The sequence below is a fragment of the Trypanosoma theileri genome (assembly GCF_002087225.1).
Source record: "Trypanosoma theileri isolate Edinburgh chromosome Unknown TM35_Tth_23_V1, whole genome shotgun sequence".
In the NCBI taxonomy this organism is placed as follows: domain Eukaryota; phylum Euglenozoa; class Kinetoplastea; order Trypanosomatida; family Trypanosomatidae; genus Trypanosoma; species Trypanosoma theileri.
In genome coordinates, this window is record NW_021639865.1 from 20,520 (window position 1) to 40,825 (window position 20,306).

At 39.9% G+C, this 20,306-nt stretch overlaps 9 protein-coding genes across 9 annotated transcripts; all 9 read left to right on the forward strand.

Annotated features, from left to right (window-relative positions):
* Positions 1-254: 254 nt before the first annotated feature.
* On the forward strand, positions 255-2,441 carry TM35_000231130 (putative acyl-CoA oxidase; the record flags this gene model as incomplete). Its single annotated transcript, XM_029027353.1, has 1 exon — positions 255-2,441. One exon carries the CDS (start codon positions 255-257, stop codon positions 2,439-2,441), a length of 2,187 nt encoding a protein of 728 aa, XP_028881208.1.
* A 240-nt stretch (positions 2,442-2,681) lies between these two features.
* TM35_000231140 (uncharacterized protein) lies at positions 2,682-4,127 on the forward strand (the record flags this gene model as incomplete). Its single annotated transcript, XM_029027354.1, has 1 exon — positions 2,682-4,127. One exon carries the CDS (start codon positions 2,682-2,684, stop codon positions 4,125-4,127), a length of 1,446 nt encoding a protein of 481 aa, XP_028881209.1.
* Positions 4,128-5,296: 1,169 nt separating this feature from the next.
* On the forward strand, positions 5,297-6,673 carry TM35_000231150 (uncharacterized protein; the record flags this gene model as incomplete). The annotated part of the gene is made up of 1 exon (XM_029027355.1): positions 5,297-6,673. One exon carries the CDS (start codon positions 5,297-5,299, stop codon positions 6,671-6,673), a length of 1,377 nt encoding a protein of 458 aa, XP_028881210.1.
* Positions 6,674-7,232: 559 nt separating this feature from the next.
* TM35_000231160 (uncharacterized protein) lies at positions 7,233-7,874 on the forward strand (the record flags this gene model as incomplete). The annotated part of the gene is made up of 1 exon (XM_029027356.1): positions 7,233-7,874. One exon carries the CDS (start codon positions 7,233-7,235, stop codon positions 7,872-7,874), a length of 642 nt encoding a protein of 213 aa, XP_028881211.1.
* A 458-nt stretch (positions 7,875-8,332) lies between these two features.
* TM35_000231170 (uncharacterized protein) lies at positions 8,333-11,017 on the forward strand (the record flags this gene model as incomplete). Its single annotated transcript, XM_029027357.1, has 1 exon — positions 8,333-11,017. The coding sequence occupies one exon, from the start codon at positions 8,333-8,335 to the stop codon at positions 11,015-11,017; it is 2,685 nt and encodes an 894-aa protein (XP_028881212.1).
* Positions 11,018-11,554: 537 nt separating this feature from the next.
* On the forward strand, positions 11,555-12,364 carry TM35_000231180 (uncharacterized protein; the record flags this gene model as incomplete). The annotated part of the gene is made up of 1 exon (XM_029027358.1): positions 11,555-12,364. The coding sequence occupies one exon, from the start codon at positions 11,555-11,557 to the stop codon at positions 12,362-12,364; it is 810 nt and encodes a 269-aa protein (XP_028881213.1).
* Positions 12,365-13,161: 797 nt separating this feature from the next.
* Positions 13,162-14,988, forward strand: TM35_000231190 (uncharacterized protein; the record flags this gene model as incomplete). The annotated part of the gene is made up of 1 exon (XM_029027359.1): positions 13,162-14,988. One exon carries the CDS (start codon positions 13,162-13,164, stop codon positions 14,986-14,988), a length of 1,827 nt encoding a protein of 608 aa, XP_028881214.1.
* A 204-nt stretch (positions 14,989-15,192) lies between these two features.
* TM35_000231200 (uncharacterized protein) lies at positions 15,193-15,525 on the forward strand (the record flags this gene model as incomplete). The annotated part of the gene is made up of 1 exon (XM_029027360.1): positions 15,193-15,525. One exon carries the CDS (start codon positions 15,193-15,195, stop codon positions 15,523-15,525), a length of 333 nt encoding a protein of 110 aa, XP_028881215.1.
* A 292-nt stretch (positions 15,526-15,817) lies between these two features.
* Positions 15,818-19,807, forward strand: TM35_000231210 (uncharacterized protein; the record flags this gene model as incomplete). Its single annotated transcript, XM_029027361.1, has 1 exon — positions 15,818-19,807. The coding sequence occupies one exon, from the start codon at positions 15,818-15,820 to the stop codon at positions 19,805-19,807; it is 3,990 nt and encodes a 1,329-aa protein (XP_028881216.1).
* Positions 19,808-20,306: the final 499 nt, after the last annotated feature.

Genomic DNA, 20,306 nt, shown 5'->3' on the forward strand with positions numbered 1-20,306 from the left:
ACCATATGATCAAGGTATTAGAAGAAAAATAAAAATAAGAACGTATGCACTTGTCAGGATTTTTAGGTTTTTGTTTTTTGTTTTCTACGCACACACACTCTCTCTCTCCTTTTTTTTTCTCTCTCTCTCTCTCTCTTTACAAACACGCACACACGTAAAAACAACAACAACAATAATGATAAAAACAATAACAACAGCATGTACAAAACCATTCTTAATTGTTTTTCTGCATAGACATTAAACATTTGAAGTGAATGACTTTTGGAGTGATTCTTCATAGTGTTTCACGATCTATCGTGCGTCGCTTTCCCCATAGTAACGTAATCTTTACCAGTTATGGTACTGCTATTGTAAGGGGTTTACGATGTCGACAATTTCATCGATCTCTTCCTCTTCAGATAGAGCTGAATCCATCAAAACCACTCTACAGCATGGAACACGCATTTGAAGAACCAACATTTCGTTTTATTTGTGAAGGTTTGGATATAGATTATAAAGAAGAGGTTCGAGCTGCTCTCTTGGAAGTGATGGCCCCAAGACCTTCATGTTTTGTTTACCGCTCTGATGAATCATGGGTAAAGGATAACACTTCAAATCACACAGTTCAACTTCTTCGATCTCTTGCCAAAAAACGATTACTTTCATTTGCGCAAGTGAAATCTACTCCTCAGCTTTTTTCTGCTTTCTTTGAAACCGTGGCCATGTGCAATACTGCACTGGCTCTTGTTGCTGCAGATCATTTTACATTTGCTGCAATGATAGCAATTCATGGAACCAAAGAAATACAAGAAAAAGTGCTAGATGGTATCGATAATTGTAGTATTATTGGTTCTATTGCACATAGAGAGCTTATTGCAGAAGGGGTACCACTAAATACAGAAGCACGTTATGACCAGAAAGAAAATTGTTTTATTTTAAGAGGAACAGGAAAATTTGCAGTGGTTTCAGCAACTGGCGCAGATTGGGTTATTGTTACAGCAACTCTTACTCTTAACAAACAAGACAACCACGGTCCTCAAGTATTTGTAGTGAATCTAAGGGAGAAAGGTATTTTAAGGAAAGGTGTGAGTATTAGACCTATACAGGGGGAACACCCAACAATGAGTGCGAGTGGAGTTGGTGTTATTCACTTTGACAACATTCATCTACCCGTTACTTCGATGTTACTTCCATCTCAAATAGTAAATGGAAAATTTTCAACAATAGGGGATGTTAATACTCTAACATCAATTCAGGCATTAACATTACAAATGCGATTAGCTACTTCGGCAATTTATGCTGGTACACTTAAGAAGTTATTAACAAATGTTGTTCATTTTATTGCACAAAAATATATTGTGGGTCCAGATGGACAACGTAATTATCCATTTTTTGGTGTACAACATGTACAAACACCTCTAGTAAAAATATTGGTTAAATCCTATGTTTATTTAACAAATTGGAGACGAATACTACCATCATTTACAAATTTAAAAATGAAACAACCAAAATATGAAGATGAAATGATATTAGCAGGAACTATTCACTTCTTACAAGAAAGTCTTTTAGAGTTACACTGGTTTGCAGATAGTTTTATGGGAGTTCATGCATCTCTAGGAAGTACGGGAAATAGTGAAAGTATTGCAGTAGTACATTTACGTCAAGAAGGAGTAGATCAGTCATCACTAATACGTGAAGTTGCATTTAGATCTGTTACAAAAAATATTGGTACCAGTCACTGGGGATGGTGGCTTTCAAACATATTAGAACCATTTAATTCAGTTGACAGGTTTGTCAAGAATCCTTTTTACTCTCCCCGAGTTGCAGATCTTGGGAGACATTTAATGTTCTTTAGTCACAAACATTATCGAGCTAAAAAGCAGTTACGACAGTCACGTGAGATTGAACGTCGAAAAGGTGGATCAGAGCATCAGTGGTATGATTGGGTGATGTTTAGACACCAAGAGGTACTTCACTGTGGTGAGGCATACATGGAAATGCACTCTATGGAGATTATGATGGATGAAACTCAAGCATGTACTGACCCGAGAGGAAGAAAAATATTGAGAGATATTGGGTGGATTTTTGCGCTTGCGCGACAACAAGATCGCTTGGATTATATTTTGGCACATCAGATGATAACTCCTGGGAAGTCTTTCATTCTAGGATCTCACATTGATAATCTCGTTACGGTTTTGGCACCACAGTGTGTGAATCTTGTGGATGCTTTTCAGGTTCCAGAGGAGTTCCGTGCCCCCTGCGCGGCTAACGATATGGAACCCTACTGGACTATACCAGGAACAAATACTGGTATTCAACGTGGGGATAAGGTGATACCACGTCAAGAAAAGAAATCTGCGGGAGAAAGTAAAACTGAACAAGAGAAAATGCAGGAATCCGATGAAGACTTTGATCTTTTTCATGGATTAGCAGATGAACCTTCATTTGCCCAAAAGAGATGAAATAATTTTATTTTATTTTTTATTTTATTCTTTGTTTCCTTTATTTTTTTTTATTCTACAGCTTCATTGAAAAAAAAAATTCTGTATTTGTCTTCTTGTAAGGAGAGAAAATTTATAAATATTATTATGATGTACAAAGCAATATTCTCATGTCTTTTCCTCCTTCTCTCCTTAAAAATAATAAAAATAAAAAACAAAAACAAAACAAAACTATCTTGATCTAAAGTATATTAAGGAGGTATGGATTCACTTCATCAAGCTCACCTGGAGCGAATCCTGGAGAATCGCCGAAGACGTGGGGTGCTCGGCACACAAACCCCTCGCCGTGGCGCCTCCACAGCCACACAAACCCAAGAATTAGAAATACCAGAGAAGGTGGACGCATTACTAATGAAGTCTGATTTGAGTCCTAACCCGCGGGGAATGTCAGATTACGGCATGGCGGATGAAGCCGCACGCTCTATTGATTCTCGACAGGTAACTCAAGACGCTGCAGAGGGAACTTTTAACGATAGATTAAGAAACATGGGAAATGGAAATTCCCACGGTGACTCAGGTAGAGAAAATGGTAGTCGCTTTGAAAGTAATTCCTCATCAGCCAATCACCATCCTACACAACGTGATAATAGAAGGTTTGGAAACTTGGAAGGAGGAAATCGTCGTAGGGATTCAGATAACTCACGTCCTGGTGGACGTCCATCTAGAAAATCCCCTTCTTTAGCTGGTAGAAATACCTACAGCGGAAGAAATAATAATACCTTTTCCGGCAGTATGTCGCCTCGTCGAACTGTGCCATTACTAACGTATAGCTCTTCTGAGAATTCTTTTTTTTCTTCATCACGGGGACGTGAAGGTGGTTCACGTGGTGGAAGAAGAACACCATCACGCAGTAATTATATACAAACCAGCAGGAGAGACAGCAGTTCACGACCCTACGAACGTCGCAATAGATCTCGCAGTGACTATGCTTCTGGAATGAACTCTCATGGAATCTTTAGTGGAGCTTCACAAAATTATGGGAGGAATGCTTCCATGGGTGGATACCAATCTTCATTCCAGAGGCCAAGTCAAAGTGAAAGAAATAGGGATCCGTATAAATTTCCTGATGAACGGGACAGAAAAGCTACTGGATCTGTAATTTATGCCCCAAGAGAAGGCTCTGTTGGTTCCCCATATCTCCCTCAATTACCCGATCCTTTGCCTCCTCAAGTTTTTTCACATTCTAATCAGGAACGTAATGCTTCTATGAGTCCAAACCGTGATGTGGTCGGATTACCAGGTACTAGAACAACTATGGATCTTCGTACAAGTGTTTCTATTTTGGCCTCTGGAGATTGGTTCTATAAGTGGAATGGTAAAGGGACCTCCGTATCTCCGAGGTGGGTATGGCTGGGTACACGAAGTCATGTTCTTCTTTGGGCACATAAGGAAACATACGAACCTGCCTTCGCTGGTACTATGAAGCTTGAGAAAATTATTCAAATAACTTCTCGGGAACTGCAGCAACCAAATGATGATGGTGTCCCTCAAACCTATTATGTTTTATTGGTGGAAACAGCAAAACGTGTACTACAGTTGGCAACAGAAAGGCGTGCAAAAGCTGATGCATGGTATGAGGCGCTAAATAACGTTTTACTTTATCTGCGATCTCATAACTTTGGTGCTGTTGGTGATTTTGCCTCATAGTAGCATTCAATTCAATACAGGCAAGAATAAAACCATGAACCAATGTGCAAAAAAAAAAAAAAAGTAACAAAAAAAAGTAGAAAAAAAAAGTTTTTTTTTTTTTTGTATAGATATTACAGTCTTGAGTGATAGAAATATTGGATAAAAATCTATTTATCGCATTTGATGTTACTAAAATCTTCACTCTTGAGATGAGTTTTTCCAAAATGAATAAAGACAATAACCCTTCGAAAGAAATACAGTTTGGGTATATATATATCCCTATTATTGAGGATTATGATGATAATAATAGTCATTGCCGAGGAGAGTAATATCAGGGATGATGTCTGGTGGATGGACTCCCTATATCTGTTCATAACACTTCCCCATGTTTAGATATTCATGTTCCTTCACATTTTATCTTTCTACTCTTTTTTTTTATGTTTTTTTTTTCTTTGTTTTCTCTTTTTCACTTTCTTGATTTTCCCTTTTTATCTCCTTTGTGAACTCTTTTATGCTTCACACCATGTCGTGAGAAAACCGAATAACGGGAGGGAGTCATACTATCAGTGGGTATTTAAGGAGGTTTCAAGAGGGAAAAAGGACGATGTGAAGAGGGAAAAATTATCGTTATATGGCGTCAATTATAGGTTTTTTATTTTATTTTATTTTGTACATCAGAGGACTCTTAGTCTGTATGTGTGTGGAGTGCGACTCCCCCTCCCACTTTTTTTTTTCTTATCTCATTGTTCTTATCGATACACATGCACACACACAAATATATATATTCTTCTTGTCTTCACTTCTTCTCTTGATTGAGCGAGGCGTCTTTGTTAAACTGAAAAGACTCCCTGTTTTTTCTGCTTCTGAAGAAGAGAATTAATTTTTTATTCTTAAAAAAAAAAAAAAAACCAAAACATATTTTCCTTCTTTCTTTTTTTTTTTGATTCTATTCTTATTTATTTATTTATTTTTTTCTTTTTAACGCGTTTCAGTCGTTCATACAAATAAAAAGTAGGTTGAGGGGTTGTACTAATATCAATAGTATTACTAATTGTTAGTAACAATAGTGCTGGTATTGGAATTTGCTGGTGATAGAATAGTAAGAGAGAGAAAGAAAGAAAAAGAGAGAGAAAAAGAGAGAGAGAGAGAGAGAGAGAGAGAGAGAGAGAGAGAGAAGGAATACGTAAATGATTGCACATGATAAAATTCCGCGTGTGTCTCCGCCCCCTGCTGTTCGAGTGCCTACGCTGGAGCCATCCACACCCTCCTTTATCACTACCGGCATGCTGCGAAGTAATCTACATGAGAAACAGATACATGTTTCCACACTAAGCGATCACTATAAACCGTTACAAGTGAATTCTGCACGGCGTCCAAGTTTTCACAGAGATCCATTTGAAAAAACAGATGCCACCATCATAGATAGTGTTCACATTGAACAAGTTATGGATGATATCGCTGACTCGCATACAGTTCCTCATACTACTACTTCCACTGCACCATTTTCTATTCTTCCTACAACTTCTCCCACGGCAACTGTTACTGTGGAAGATTTCACTCAGACTTCATCACTTTACCAACCCATGACAACATTCTCACATAAAAAAACATCCGATTCACAAACACAATGGAGTCCCTCTACAACCTCAAAAACTCCTGTGGTTCGTCCAGCATTATCATCTACAGCAAGATCTCGTCGTGATGTCACACCAACACGTCCTGCGTGGAATCAAAACTGTCCCACTCCCCGTGCGAAGCCCACTGTGAGCACACCGCAGACAGAGCCACGTCGTTTAACTCGCGAGAAAAGTGTGGAGGCTCGCAGCCGTCCATGGCGTGAGAGTGTGGTGCGAACAAACAGTACAAGAAGTAAACTGAACACGGAGATTGGGAGTAAGATTAACAGTACCACATCCATGTCTATTCCTCAACCATCCAGAGTGGATCCAACTTCAGCCAGAAAAACATCTCCTGTGGGAGTGACAACTTCAATCAGGAATAATATGGCTCGCACAACAAAAGATTCAGCTACACAGAAAGATAAAATTACGCTTCAAGCACGATTAGATTTTCTTGAAAAATCACTTCAGGATGCTCAAGAACGAGCTATACGAGCAGAAGCACGATGTGAAGAACTGGATATCTCACTTCAAACTCTCATGCAACAACATCGTGATTCCACATCAAGATTAGAAGAGCGTAATGTGCAACTCCATGCTCAGGTTCAGTATATGATGCAGTGGATGCAAGACATGGATGCAAAAAGAGTCACTCGAAATACCGTTTCTACGAATCTTCTGGAAAAAGAGGAAAAATATAATGATAATGATAATGAAAAAGGAGAAGACGAAGATGATGATGATGAGGAAGAAAAAAATCAGATTTTAACTACCCCAGAAGTATTGCGTACTCTTTCTACTAGTGACGATTTGATTCACTCCTCTTCACGCATGTTTATGCGTCTGAACTCTGAGGGTGTAGAAAGACGTGAGATGCCTGTAAGGAGCACAGCAGTGCGTGTTCCTCCCAGTCCCCCCATGATGCTTCAGCTTCAACGACAATAAACGAGTATATAGACATGAAATATATATATATATATATATATATATATATATGATTTTTTTTTTTACTTTGTTATAGATGCAAAATATAAGGAAAAGAATGAAATGAAAAAAAAAAAAAAACAAAAAACAATGACAAAAGAAAAAGAAACAATATATCATGCTGTTGCTGTATTGCTTCTTTGCATAGACGTATTTTCATGGACGAAACCAAAGACGTAGACTCTTCTATCCATGCACACAATAGAAAGATTTATCATTTACTACAACCGTTAGATTGGGGTGGGTTTTCTTTCTTTTTAATTTAATACACTAGAATCATGCATATCTTTTTTTTCCCCCCGCCTCCTTGTTTTCTTTTTTTTTTCTTTCTTAATCTATCTCCTTGTTACTGAATCATTTTTCTTTTTATTTTTAATGATGATGAATAGAGATAATCACTCTATATGTTGTTTATTCCTTTAATCTTTACTTTATCTATTTTTATTTATTTATTTATTTATTTATTTATTTATTTATTTATTTATTTATTTTTCTTTTGGAACTAAGTGTAGTGGTTAAGATGGGGTCAGAATGGAGTTCTCTATCCACAAATCATGACACACCACCTCTTAACCAAAAGGAAGCTGTACTGCTAGCTAACGAAACACATTATCGACCTGAAGAATTGAAGCAATTACACTCCCGTTTTTATCGAGATATTATCGCCTTATCCTCATCTCTCAGTGATGTTTCACATCAGGGTATTGAATTCCCAATTTTTTGCACTTGTGCAACATTTCTTGGAGTGAAAAGTCCCATTTTGCAGGAAATGTTTTTTGTTACGTTTGACCAAAACCGTGATGGTATCATTACATTTGATGAGTTCGCCGTAGTGCTCTCAATAATGTCCCGAGGGACATCGCGGGAGAAGATTGATTTGGCCTTTCATATGCTTTATGTGGTTAATAATTATCCACATCCCATGCCATCCAACGGTTCTACACTTCAACGAAAAGGCGTTTCTGTTGTTGTGGAGGCTTTAAAGGAAACGTTTGGATCTCTTACACCATCTGTAGATAAACAACAAGAACACATGTCGATGTTTGGTACATTGAATATTGTGGAAGAATTGTTTGGATCTTCTCTAGAGGTGACTCGTAGGGAGTTTGTAGCCTACGTCACACGATCGCCTGCAGTGTTGAAGGGTCTTGCCATCAGTTAAATATGTTTTTTTTTTCTTTTATTTCCCTTTCACTCTTTCTAATTTATTGACAAGAAGAAAACAAAAAAAACAACAACAATCAGACACAGGAAGAGAGGAAATGAACCTCACTCCCCAAATAAGGAAGTGTTATTATTTATTACTTTTCCTTTTCTCTCTTTATTTTTGCTGCTTCTTAATTTTAAATTATGATTCTTCTCCTACTTCTTCCTCTTCTTGATTCTTTTTTTTTTTTCTTTTTCTTCTTATTAGTGTGCCGTGGGAAAGCACAAAGAACCTTTACCCATATAGGTAAATTTTGGGTACAGAAGGGTTTGTTCTCCTCCCTCTCTCTCTCTCTCTCTTTCCCCTCACCCTCCCTCCCCCCATACACACATATACACAAACATCAAAACGAGGAAAAATCAAATAATAGTGAGAAGAAGAAGAAAACGGAAAATCGACAAATATATATATAAATGTCGCAGATGCAGAGTTCAGGATGTAATGCTCTTGATGCCCTGCGAATAGCAGCAACGGCTGGTGAGGCGTCTGTGTTAAGAGATGTGACGGCGGAGGCTCTCCTATCTCAAGAGGAACATGCACTACCACAACTACTACTTCTATGCGACTCTAATACAACAGAACACAATCTCGTGTTGTTAAACGCGTCATGGAAACTTTTACTTTCAGTGGCTTCCCTTAGAATTGTTAGCACTCATATTTACAGTAAAATATTACATTTCATGTTCTCACAATTGCAATACCACATTTTTTCTCATGATTGGAGTGAAGGGAAAAAAATTAAATTGGCAGCTTTTATCGCTTCTCATGTCGTTTCAGCAACACGGGCACATCCATCGTATGCGGTCCGAGACGTCAAATTAGTATCAATGATTATAGAACTCCACACTACTGTATGTTTGACGATAGCTACAAGTGAACGCACAGAAGCGGCACAACAGTTACATCAAATAATTGGTTTACGTCTGATAGCTATTCTTGAAGCTATAGGATCGGCATGTGAAGATCAACAACCCTTGTCAGCTGAAGAACATCTACAGTTGATGCTTCAATCTCTTGCAGCCCCACCAACAGAGGCCATGGCAGCACTGACAAAGGGATCTGTTGCTGCTGGTTCGTCAGTTGCGGCACTCACAACCATGTTAGCAGTGACTCGTTCACCACATTTACTCTCTGACGCGGCGTATGTTGAGATGTTGTTAAGTGCAGCTCTCCTGTGGTTACCACATATGCGACTTGTTCTTTTTGATGCAGATGAAGGAGAATTAACCACCACAACAACCACAACAACAACAATAGCAATAACAAAACCAACACCACCTCCACCACCACCACCAGCAGCAGCAGCAGCAGCGACTTTATCAACAAGTGTATGTGATGACGAGCCTGGAGCACTTCTTTATCGACGGGTTTTACAACACGCGAAGAGTCTTCCACGTAGTGTGTTTTCTACAGATTATGATAAAGGTGGGATTACTGATTCCTCAGGAGAGATAGGTCTTGATATGCAGCTACTCTTATTAATGCAACGCCTTGCGTGTAGGAGTATTGACACTACACAATACAGAAATTATCAGAATGAAGAAGGTACATCATCTAATCAAGGACTTTTGTTACGCTTCCGAGTTTTTCCTTTACTTTTAGCAGCACTTCTTGTTCCAAATGATGCTAGTGCGGCTCGTGTACTTTTGGTATGGGGGTCTGTATTAAATCACCTATCTGATACAGACCGAGAATCTTTAGGAATAGAGTTATTATTGCTTGGGGAAGATCAACTACGAGCTCTCCGAGAACTTCCCTCTACGATTTCTAACAGTAGAATTACTTATTTACGCCGCTTTATCAATGCGTTAGCAGTCTTATTGGCAGAGATATGCAGACTACTTGAACGTTCACCTAAAGACTTAGCTGCAATGAGTATACAAGGACGAAAAAATACTACAATAGGAACTTTTTCATCATCATTATCATCAGTGAGACACTTTTCCTTCTGCTGTATGTGTGATTGTTTATACTATCACACACGTACTTATCAATGGTGGAATGAAGAGATAACAATGGGTGGGGCAGTAGGAGGTACAAGTAGTGTAGATTCTGAAATTATAACTTTTCAAGAAGAAGTTAAATCTGTTTTAGCAGAATGGCAACATGTTTCTACTATTCCAGATAATAATAATATTCATATTCATGAAAGACTTCAGGCAATCATTATATCTATACCTGGTAAGATTAGAAATATTGTAGAGCGATCTGCTTCATCTGGAAGTATTACAGCTGCTTTATTAGTCGTTACAAGAGTTCTTCAAACTATAGTAGAAGATGTTTCAACAGAATCTTCTCAAAAACTTTGTGTATGTGCACGTTTTGTGGCATCAGAACTTATTGCACTTATGGGATCTGTTTTATCTGAAGATTCCACCTTTCTGGCATGTTTACGTCGTCTAATTGACATAAGTTTTAATACAGAAATAAATAATAGAGAAAATGAAGAGAGAGAAGGGATGCAATATTATCACGCAGCAGTCTGTCTTCGCCAGTTTGCAGAGCGCAACACCGCTGTTCCACTAGGTAAACTGCACCTTTCTGAATCCGTCTCCACTGCCCTTATGACTTTACTGCAGGAAACAACCGTTTCCGCTGCTGCAGATCCTGACTCTACTGTTAACATTCGCGTCTGTGAGGAACTATTAGAGCAACAGGCAGAAGAATGGCAATCTTTAGTCTCACACTACAGTCAGGAAGGGAGCAGCATAACACTGGGTTCATTGTTTGATATGGCACCACAAGACATCTCTTCACAGAGTGGAACAGAGAATCAGGAGGGACGCTTCCTCTCCTCATTACAGCGCTGCGAAGACACGTTACGGTTACTGCTACACTGGCAAGAGTCTGGCTGTACACTGCATCCATCAGAGGAGGAGGCGTTGGGACGACTAGAGCAACTGGTGTCTGCAGCAGTAAACATTGCACACCCCACAATCTGCAGCAGCAGCAATATCAGTAAGAACAATAATAATAATAACAACAGTAACAACAACATCATCATCAAGAATGAGGAAGTGGTCCGATTGTCAGAAGAAGTAACAATCCAAGAGAAAGATCCATCAGAGACGGGTCCAGAAATAATTCACGTGGATTAGAAAGATTGACAGAGTTTTCCGTTTTTTTTTTGTTTTGTTTCATTTAAACAAAGAAAAAATGGGATAAAAAAAAGGTATAGATGCATGCAAGAATAAAAGTAATAAAAAAAGGTAGACGTGCAAAGGATAAAAAAAGAAAAATACGCAAGACAGATACACTCCTTAGAGAGTGTTAGACCATTCACACTATTTGTTTTTCACTGTTTTGGTCTAAAAGAAAGAAAAAGAAAAAAAAAAAAACATACACAGACATACACACAACTTTTGCTTTGTGTATCCCTGTTTGCTTAATACTTCTTGCGTTGTGATAATCTTACTCTTATTATTATTTTTATTCCCTTTTGAAAAATATATATTTTTTACATTTTGATGATCTTTTTCCTTCCCATGTAATAATATTATTATGTGTGGATGATACCCTCGTCCTCCCCTTTAACTTTACCTTGCCCCTTTATTTTCTTCTTCTATTCCCTCGGGGGGTGTAGGTTTCTCTGAAGAGCGTGTTTGTGTATAGTTTGTAGTGTTGTAGTGGGTGATATGCCCCCGTATGTGCGTGATCGACCGCCGCGATTGGCGAAGCGGTCCAGAGACGCCGATGGCTTTGCGGCTGCCGACGACGGTGTGTACCGCCCGCTGTGCCCGTCCAACCCCCGCGGCCCGCGCGATGTGGTGGTGATTCTCGAGAAGGCCGGTCTGCTGCTCGGGCGGGACGGTGTGGTGGACGCGTACGACCGCGCCGGCAGCACGGCGATTGCGAACGCCTCCCTCGCGGATGTGCGGCCGGACATTGTGCACCAGTGCCTCCTGGCGCTCTTCGACTCGGCGCTCGGGCAGCAGGGGCGGCTGCGGGTGTACGTCAGTCTCTTCGCCCGCGGCGGCCGCACGGTGGAGGTCGCCCCCGCCCTCCGCCCGCCCCGCACGTTCCGCCGCTTTAAAGGACTCGTCGCGGCCCTCCTGCGGGACGGGGAGGTGCGGGCCCGCGACGGCACGGTGTTGATGCGCCTGCTGCCGGGATCCGTCGCCCCCGTCATCCCGCACGGCGCGGAGGTCATCGGCCTCACTAACGCCACCACGGCCCCCGTGCGAACCGCAACGCAGATCGCAAAGGAGGCCATCCAGCAGCCAGTAGATAACGCACTGCAGGGAGGTGTGAAGAATGTTGCAGCATTCTTTTGCATCGCATGCACAGATGACGCAAACCTCGACGGCATTGATTACGTGACGCAGCAGTTGTGTCTCAGTGCATACCCAACAACACCGCATGTCATGTGCGCACGTGTCTGTGAGGGCTTCGACCGTGTGGACCCTACAAAAATAGCACCCAATGTCAACAACAGCAGTGAGTAAGAAGAAATGAAGAAATGATGAAGAAGAAAAAGAAGACGAGTAGCGACACAGAGAAGAAACAAACAAACGAGAAAGAAAGAAAACGAAAACCAAAGAAGCTACAGTGAAGGAGAAAAAAGTATTTTTTTTTTTTTAAAGTAAAACAAAAAAGAAAAAAAGAAAGAGAATGAAAGTAAGTACGAGAGCGAGGTAGAAAGAGGAATAAGAAACAGGAGAATAACCGATTAACTAGAAACAAAGAATATACATAATAATAGTAATAATAAAAATATACTTGACGCAACGGAATTTTAAGTTGTATTCTCCTGTTTTTTTTTTTCGCATTCACTTCTGTTTTCTCGTTTTTTTTTTTGTTCTGCCTTTGCTTGTGTTTTTTTATGTGTTTTTTTTTTTTTTTATGAAGACTTTTGTGGTTCTTTTTTTTTTTTTGTACTTTCAGTGACGTCTGTCTCCCTGGTGTTGAGTTCTTTTTTTCTTTTTTCTTTCTATCTATCTTTTTGCCATGAAGTGAGAGAAAGGGGGAAGGGGTGAAAGGTACACACTGAAGTACATAAAGGGAGACAAACGTGGACAGACATAAGAAAAAAAAAGGGTAAGAGACTCTTCTCTTTTATCAGTTCTAGATTTTCTTGAACTGTATTTTACTTTTTTTTAGTTTAGGTTCTTCTTATTGCTGTTGCTCCTCTCTACTCCCTTCATTCCATTGCTCGACGATTCTTTGGTTCCTCTACCTGTTGTATCCAAATAAATCCCTCCCCTTCCTTCCTCTGTTTTTTTTTTTTTTTTCTATTTATTTAATGTCATCTGCAGTGCTGCCAGCTGAGTTTCGCTGCTTTCGCCATATTCTTCACATATACGCCCGTAACTTGCCATTACACGCGACAGAGACAGATGTTGATGACTGCGATGACGATAATGATGGTGATCGCAGCAATAACCGAGAGGTGGGTGAACGTGGAATAAATAATCAGCCGTTAACATCAGGCGGTACCGGAACCATACGGAACTCTGTCCCACGAAGTAGCTGCCAAACCACTACAAGACATCGATGTGTATCATCCTACTTTATTTTGAGTAGACCGCCAAATAATAGTGGGAGTAGTACTAATGAAAACAGCAATATCAGCAATAATGGGAACGGGAACAACAATAATTTAGAGGCGAGTGGGGACCCTCGTATATATATGAGTGAGGTTTGCCGTGATACGCAGCACCCAGTGTGGAATCACATTCCAGAAGAAACACGACGACAGTTTCAAGGCATCACACGATTTGTTTTTTCCCTTTACTACTGTACTACACACCCGGAGGAGGCGTTACCAGCACCAGAGACTGATTTTCTTCTTTACGCAATGTTAATCCGGACATCTAATGTACAATATGTGGCACCTTCTATCACAAAAGCCGACTCGCTCCCTAGTCTTCCTTACCATGTAGACAATGGAGCCAATTCATTTGTAGTCTTGCTTCGCTGTACCGATGGTGTCTTCTTTCCAATGCATCAAGGAGTGCAAGTAGATGAGGGTGGGGCTGTGATTGATGTAACCAACAGACCGTATCTTCATGATATCAATACTAGTAACGCCTCTTCTAACATTAATAACAATTCCACCCCTACGGCCCTCATGCTAGTAGAGGGGGTTGCAAACACAATGCGGCAACAACAACAACAACAACAACAACAACAACAACAACAACAACAACAACAAAACAGAGGTGTCTTTGCTTCTGCAGAGAATATTACGGTAGGGGACCTCAAGGCATGTACAACCGCTTCATTAGCGTGGGTTTATCTTTCTCATATAGCGACAGCACGCAGAGAAGAACAACAAAATGTGATGGATGCTATGGCAGAGGCGCATAGAGGCGAGGCAGCCGTTGGTGCACAACACGCAATGCTCGAAGTGCGTCTTGCCAAGGCTCGTGAGCGTTTGCATCAACAGAGTGAAAAAATACATACATTACATGAGCGATACAGGAATGAACAAGAAGCTCTTATATCTGAGAGATTACAATTGGATCAACTACAAGAAAACATTCGTAGTGCAGAGCAATTAAAAGAAGATATGGAAAAGAAATCAGGAGAAGAAGAAGTTTTGCTTGCCGCTCGTCGTGCCGAGCTTGGTAATGCTAGAAAGTTACGGATAGGAGAACTAAGGGTACTTTTCCCTATTCAGGTAGGTATATCAGGGATGTCAGACACTATCTGTGGACATTCTTTACCAATGAAAGGTAAAGATACAGTTATAAATGGGGAATTAATGGAAGAGTGGTCTCTTGCATTAGGTTATGCCGCACATCTCGTGATTACTGCAGCTGCTATTTACGGTTGTATACTTCCTCATCCATTGTTAGTATGTGGCTCACGTTCTTGTGTGTTAACAAAGCCAGGACTTTCTGCATCTGCAGTAGGGACACCATGTACTGGAATAAATGATGTGAAGCTACCATTATATTGCACAAGAGCTGCTGATCGACCATTAATGTTAGCAGCAATACAACTCTTTTTACAGGATGTGGCGGTACTTGCGAAGGATATGGGATATCACAATATCGCAGCAGATGCAATAGAAAGTGATACTAGCTTGGGTGTTTTATTGAGTCAGCTGTTGCAGTCTGCTTAAGTGGGATAGTTGTGTGGACTCTCTGGGGGATACCAAATATATGGATTATGATGTTATAAATTATTTATTTATTATTTACTGTTATTATTATTGTTATTATTATTATTTTATTTTTCTTCTTCTTTTTGTTTTTTAATTTATTTATATATATATATTTATTTATTTAATCCATAAGAGTGAGAATCTGTGTCTAGTTGTGAACTTATGGATCACCAAACCACGACACTTCATTCATCATCTTTAGAAGCCCCTAGTAGTAACACTGCCGGTGTTATGGCAGAAAAAACATCAATACCACCAGCACAACAACAACAACAACAATCATCATCATCAATAATACCAGAGACATCCACATTATCATCAGAGATGCGTATAGAGGTTCTACAACGAACATTGAATTTATTAAGACAGGAGGTACTTATACCATACTATGAACCAGTTGAGCGTCTTCGTGTGACAAATAATCGAGCAGTGTGTGTACAAGATCTTGTGAAGGCACTTGACACGGCATCTTTTGATAGGGGTACCATTGCATAAGTGGAATTATATTTTTATATTTACCTTCTCAAGCATTGCTTTCTTGTACCTGACGAGACGAAAAATAATATCTACCATTATATGTTTTTTATTTTTCTTTTTTTTTTTAACCATTTCATTCGTAGTGTTTATGCCTTTTTCTTTTATTGTGTTTCCTGTGGTTTTATAAACAACAAAAAGGTACTATTTTTCCCTTTATTCCTTCTTTGGTTAATTTATTATTATTATTATGATATAGCATAAAAGAAAAGAAAAAAAAACAAAAAAAAAAAAACAAATAAAAAACGAATGAATGCTAAAGAGACCATATGTACGGAAGAGACTCATAGGGAGTGCACACCGCGCAGTACCATTAGAGTACAGTAGTGGAGTACCCCACGGGGCATCGCTGATGTTTTCTGAACTACAGCGCTTAGGTAAGCATAGAGGTTCCCTTTCATCTAGTACACCACCTTCATTAGCTTTCTGGATTTATCGTTCTTCTTTACTTCGACAACTCTGGCGTGAAGGTATCGTGTGTGAAGCCATTGTGTCAAGTAAAATAAATGCTCAAAGCTTTACGGCATTATTACATTCTATTTTAAGTTCACCTTCTTTACAAGGTGATGGTGGGGCCCCTCATGAGGAAGCCATTGAATTGGTGAGAAATATACAAAGAGAGTTTATACTCTCTGTTTTAAGTGCTGCCGTGGAGAATCAACAATGGCCATGGACACTACAAGAGGTGTGGGAATGTACCACAACATTAGTAGGCGATTGTATTTCTCCAGATGATATTATGAACATCGCGTTGCTTTTACCACTAGCACGTCGTCTAAAGGAAGAAGAAGAACAAAAACAAAAGGGAAATCATACTCTGCGTAAGAGTTTACATCAATTACAAACTCAAAAATTTCATGCTGGGATTTTGTGGTTACTGGCTTGGCGTGCTGTAGCGGTACCAAGACCTGAACCAGAATTACTTGAAGCTGCAACGACAGCTGTTTGCACGGCAACAACAAGTTCATTTTTAAATATATCGGAAAGTAAGTACAATAGCGAAGACGAAACTCAGGTTTCTTTATTACTTCAATCAGTTTCTATGAATAAAGTGGTGAAGCAAAATAGTTGTTTTACCCCTTTTTGGCGTCTTCTTCTTTATGAAATGATTCATTATGCCCATTATGTACTTTCCAAGAAATCTATAAAGGAACGTGTACGTGTGGGTGCGCTTCTTTCACTTCGACGTATTATTTCTTCCTTTCGTCGACACAGTCGTGTACGTCCAGTACTGGAGCTACATAGTGCTATCATAGCCCCATGGCAGACAAAACCAGATGAAGATCCATCTACAATCAAGGCACCTTGTGGTCCTCTTGTATACCGTGAAGTACTTCTCCTGGACGCATATACACTGATGACACTCGGACACATTGGCGAGTCTGCAGTGGACGTGGATGATGAAACCGTACAGTTCACATCGGAAATCCAAACAAGATGTATGTCACATCTTAACATCCTCTCACAAACCACACCAATGACAGGAGAAGATCGTGATAGTATAGGACTACACCGTGGGGCACGTGCTGGGATTGAAAAACGTTTACATGAAGGACTTCGACTCTCTTTCAAGATACTCTTGCGTCGAGGGGCGAATGAGGCAGTTCATCAACTTCTTATACGTTGTCCACCGCTGGCTAGTTCATGGGAAGGAGGGAAAGCATTGGTGATGCTCGGAAAATATGCAGAAGCTGTTACCGTATTTACACAATTTCTGGAAAGTACAAGACAACATTTTTCTGCTGGACTCCCATACTATATTCGTTGTATGATGTTAGAGGCAGTAGAAGGGGCAGCACGAAAATGTTTTAGTGAACCGACAAATATAGTAGAACGATTGTTTCATTTATATGAAATAACACGTACTTGGTCATTTCCTGTTCCTGCTGCTGTGGTATTTGCTGCTATTGTTCGTGGAATCAATAAAAATGAAGAAGTAGAAGATAAAAACATGACAAGACGTGAATCTCTTGAGGTATTGGATGCTCTAATACAACGACGTGCGGCAGTAGCTGTATGTGCTAGAGATGGTCTCTTAATGGAAACTGTTGAGATATATATAAAAAAGTTTGTTGAATGTTGTAATGAAATAAAATCTTTGAATCTTGATATGTTAACTTTTTTACAGCGTAAACATCCTGAATTACCAATTTATCGAGTTGCACTTCTTCAATTTATTCGAATTGATTACAAAGATGGTGTAACTATGATGTTACAACATATTATTCCTGCTGTTACAAGTGTTACCCTTTCTTTAGCTCCATTGCAGGAGTTGCCACTGGATGCATTGGAGTCTCTCAAACATCATGTAGAGCAAACCTCTTGTAATAAGAAATTGTTAATACCTGCTATATCAAGTGCCTTGGAGTATCGACGTTTTGCGGAAGAAGAAAGATTACCGTGGAAATGTTACCTCTGCCAACATTGGAATAAAAAACAATCTAATACATGCAAACAATGTGGATCACTAGAAATAGCTGTACTTCGCTGTCATTCATGTAAAGGGTTTTCCCCTACAAATTCTTCTATTTGCTTGGTATGTGGTGCCGAAACACAGCAACCTATTGGAGAAAAAGGTGAACTTCACGTGAGGGATGACTGTACTGTTTATCCTCTTCGAAAATGGCGATGTAATCGTTGTAATCACACAAATGAAGCAGAACACTTATTTTATTGCTCCAAATGTGGATCTGTTCAACCAATGATGGAACAGGCATTAACAGAAACAGCTTATGATTGTAATACTTGTAAACGTCATAATCCATTAGGTTTATTACGTCCATGGTGTACAACTTGTGGAACTCTTAGTGTTATTGCGAGTAAAGGACTGAGAAAAAAGACACTTTGGCGATGTGTTGAATGTGGAACTCTCAGTCCATGGCTTCTCACACACTGCCATGGATGTGGTGGATCAAAACCACCACCAACAACACGATTAGATATTCCATGGTTTACACGTGACTGTAGTTGTTGCAACGTGACAAATCCTGCATGGAGTGTTGTTTGCCATGGTTGTGGTGCAAAACTCATTCTTCACGACACTATAAAAGAGGGAGAAAATGATCCAAATGATGTTGATACAAGACCATCCCCCATCTATACATCATGTCCACATTGTGGGACTCTATATCCTAACGATAAAGAAGTGGTATGCTCAAAATGTTTTGCCCATCGTCCCCATATACCATGTTCACTTTGGGTATGCTTGAAGAATAATTGCTTGGGTGTGAATTTAGAGAGTAGAGCAGATTTGGGATTGCTGGTATGTAAATATTGTGGGGTCACACATAATATGGCTGCTGTTGGGGGCTATCAGTCGAACCCATTACGCTATAGAGAACCTCTTTCTATGGCGAGGGAGAAATGCAACGGAAATCTGGAAACCACAGATGAGGGGGCTTCTGAAGAGAAAGTTCTTGCAATAACAACCGTTGACGAAGATAAGATGAAACAGTTACCAACAGCACTACTATTGCCGTTATTACCTGGGCCTCGTGTGTGTTCTTCGTGTGGTGTATTTTTACAAATACAGAATATTGCTCATATCTGTGAGGCATGTAATCACTGCGCATACTCGTCATCATTCTCAAACACCCCTTGCGGAGCGGAGCAGGATGTGGCTCTTCGTTTGATACTTAAAGCTATGCTAAATACTGTTTCTCGCTTAGCACAGGGCGAACTTTCCCATACGAAAGGGCTTTCTCTACTTCGTTCTATGACAGATACACTTCTTCTCGCACAGGAGGCTCAACTCCCTTGGCGAGGATGTGATCTCTCAAAAGAAATACGGTACGGTATGCAAGACCGTGTACCTATACTAGAGAATAAGCATGTTCACAGTGCAGTACTCGATGTAGAGGAAATTCTCCGTACAATTTGCACCATTACATCTTTAGTAACTTTAGATGTATATGTCGAATCAGGTGAATTAAAGGAAATGAAAACAACAACTTGGATGATTAGGCGTCCTTGGGTTTCTATTGCTCTTGATTTGGTAGATCTCATAAATCGTACGACTGATTGCGATGAGTTAGGCTTTGATACTCTTGCTCAGATCTGTATGCTAATAAGGCCAGAGCAGTATGATCACATACACAATGAAACCCGTATGGATTACTTGAGACACATGAAGTTACCAAGAGAGTGCTTTGTAAATGATGTACTATGTCCAATCTGTTTGCTTCCTCCAAGGCACACACAAAAAACTGCAGTGGGATATATCTGCCGCTGCCCACAAAAGTAAATATAATGATGAGGATAATTATAATTATTTCGGGAGTGTTGCAAGAAGCTTTTCTCTCGATTTCCAGTACTAATGCCCAAGAGGAATATAAAGTGGTGGTGCTGTTTCTCTAGAGCAGTGGACTCTCATGTCTGCATGGATAATACTCATAGAATATCTATTTTATGAGTAATAATTCCCAGTGCTTCTCTCTGTATTTCTTCATATTCCCTTTTTATCTGTCTCTCAGCATATACATACATAAACATATATATTTCTTTATAAATTTTTGTCTTGTCCCCTGCACTGACAAAGGAGCTACAGGGGGATGCGCCACATTGTTCTCCTGGGCAGCTCACAGACACAAGAGGGATATTTGTCTGGCTGGGTGTCACGCCTCAGCAACTGCTATGTTCGTCGTGCAGATGTTGTGAATCGTGGGCTGAGTGGATACAACTCACGATGGATACTGGACATACTGGCAGACGATACAAGGCGACAGCATTTGCTGCCGTTACAA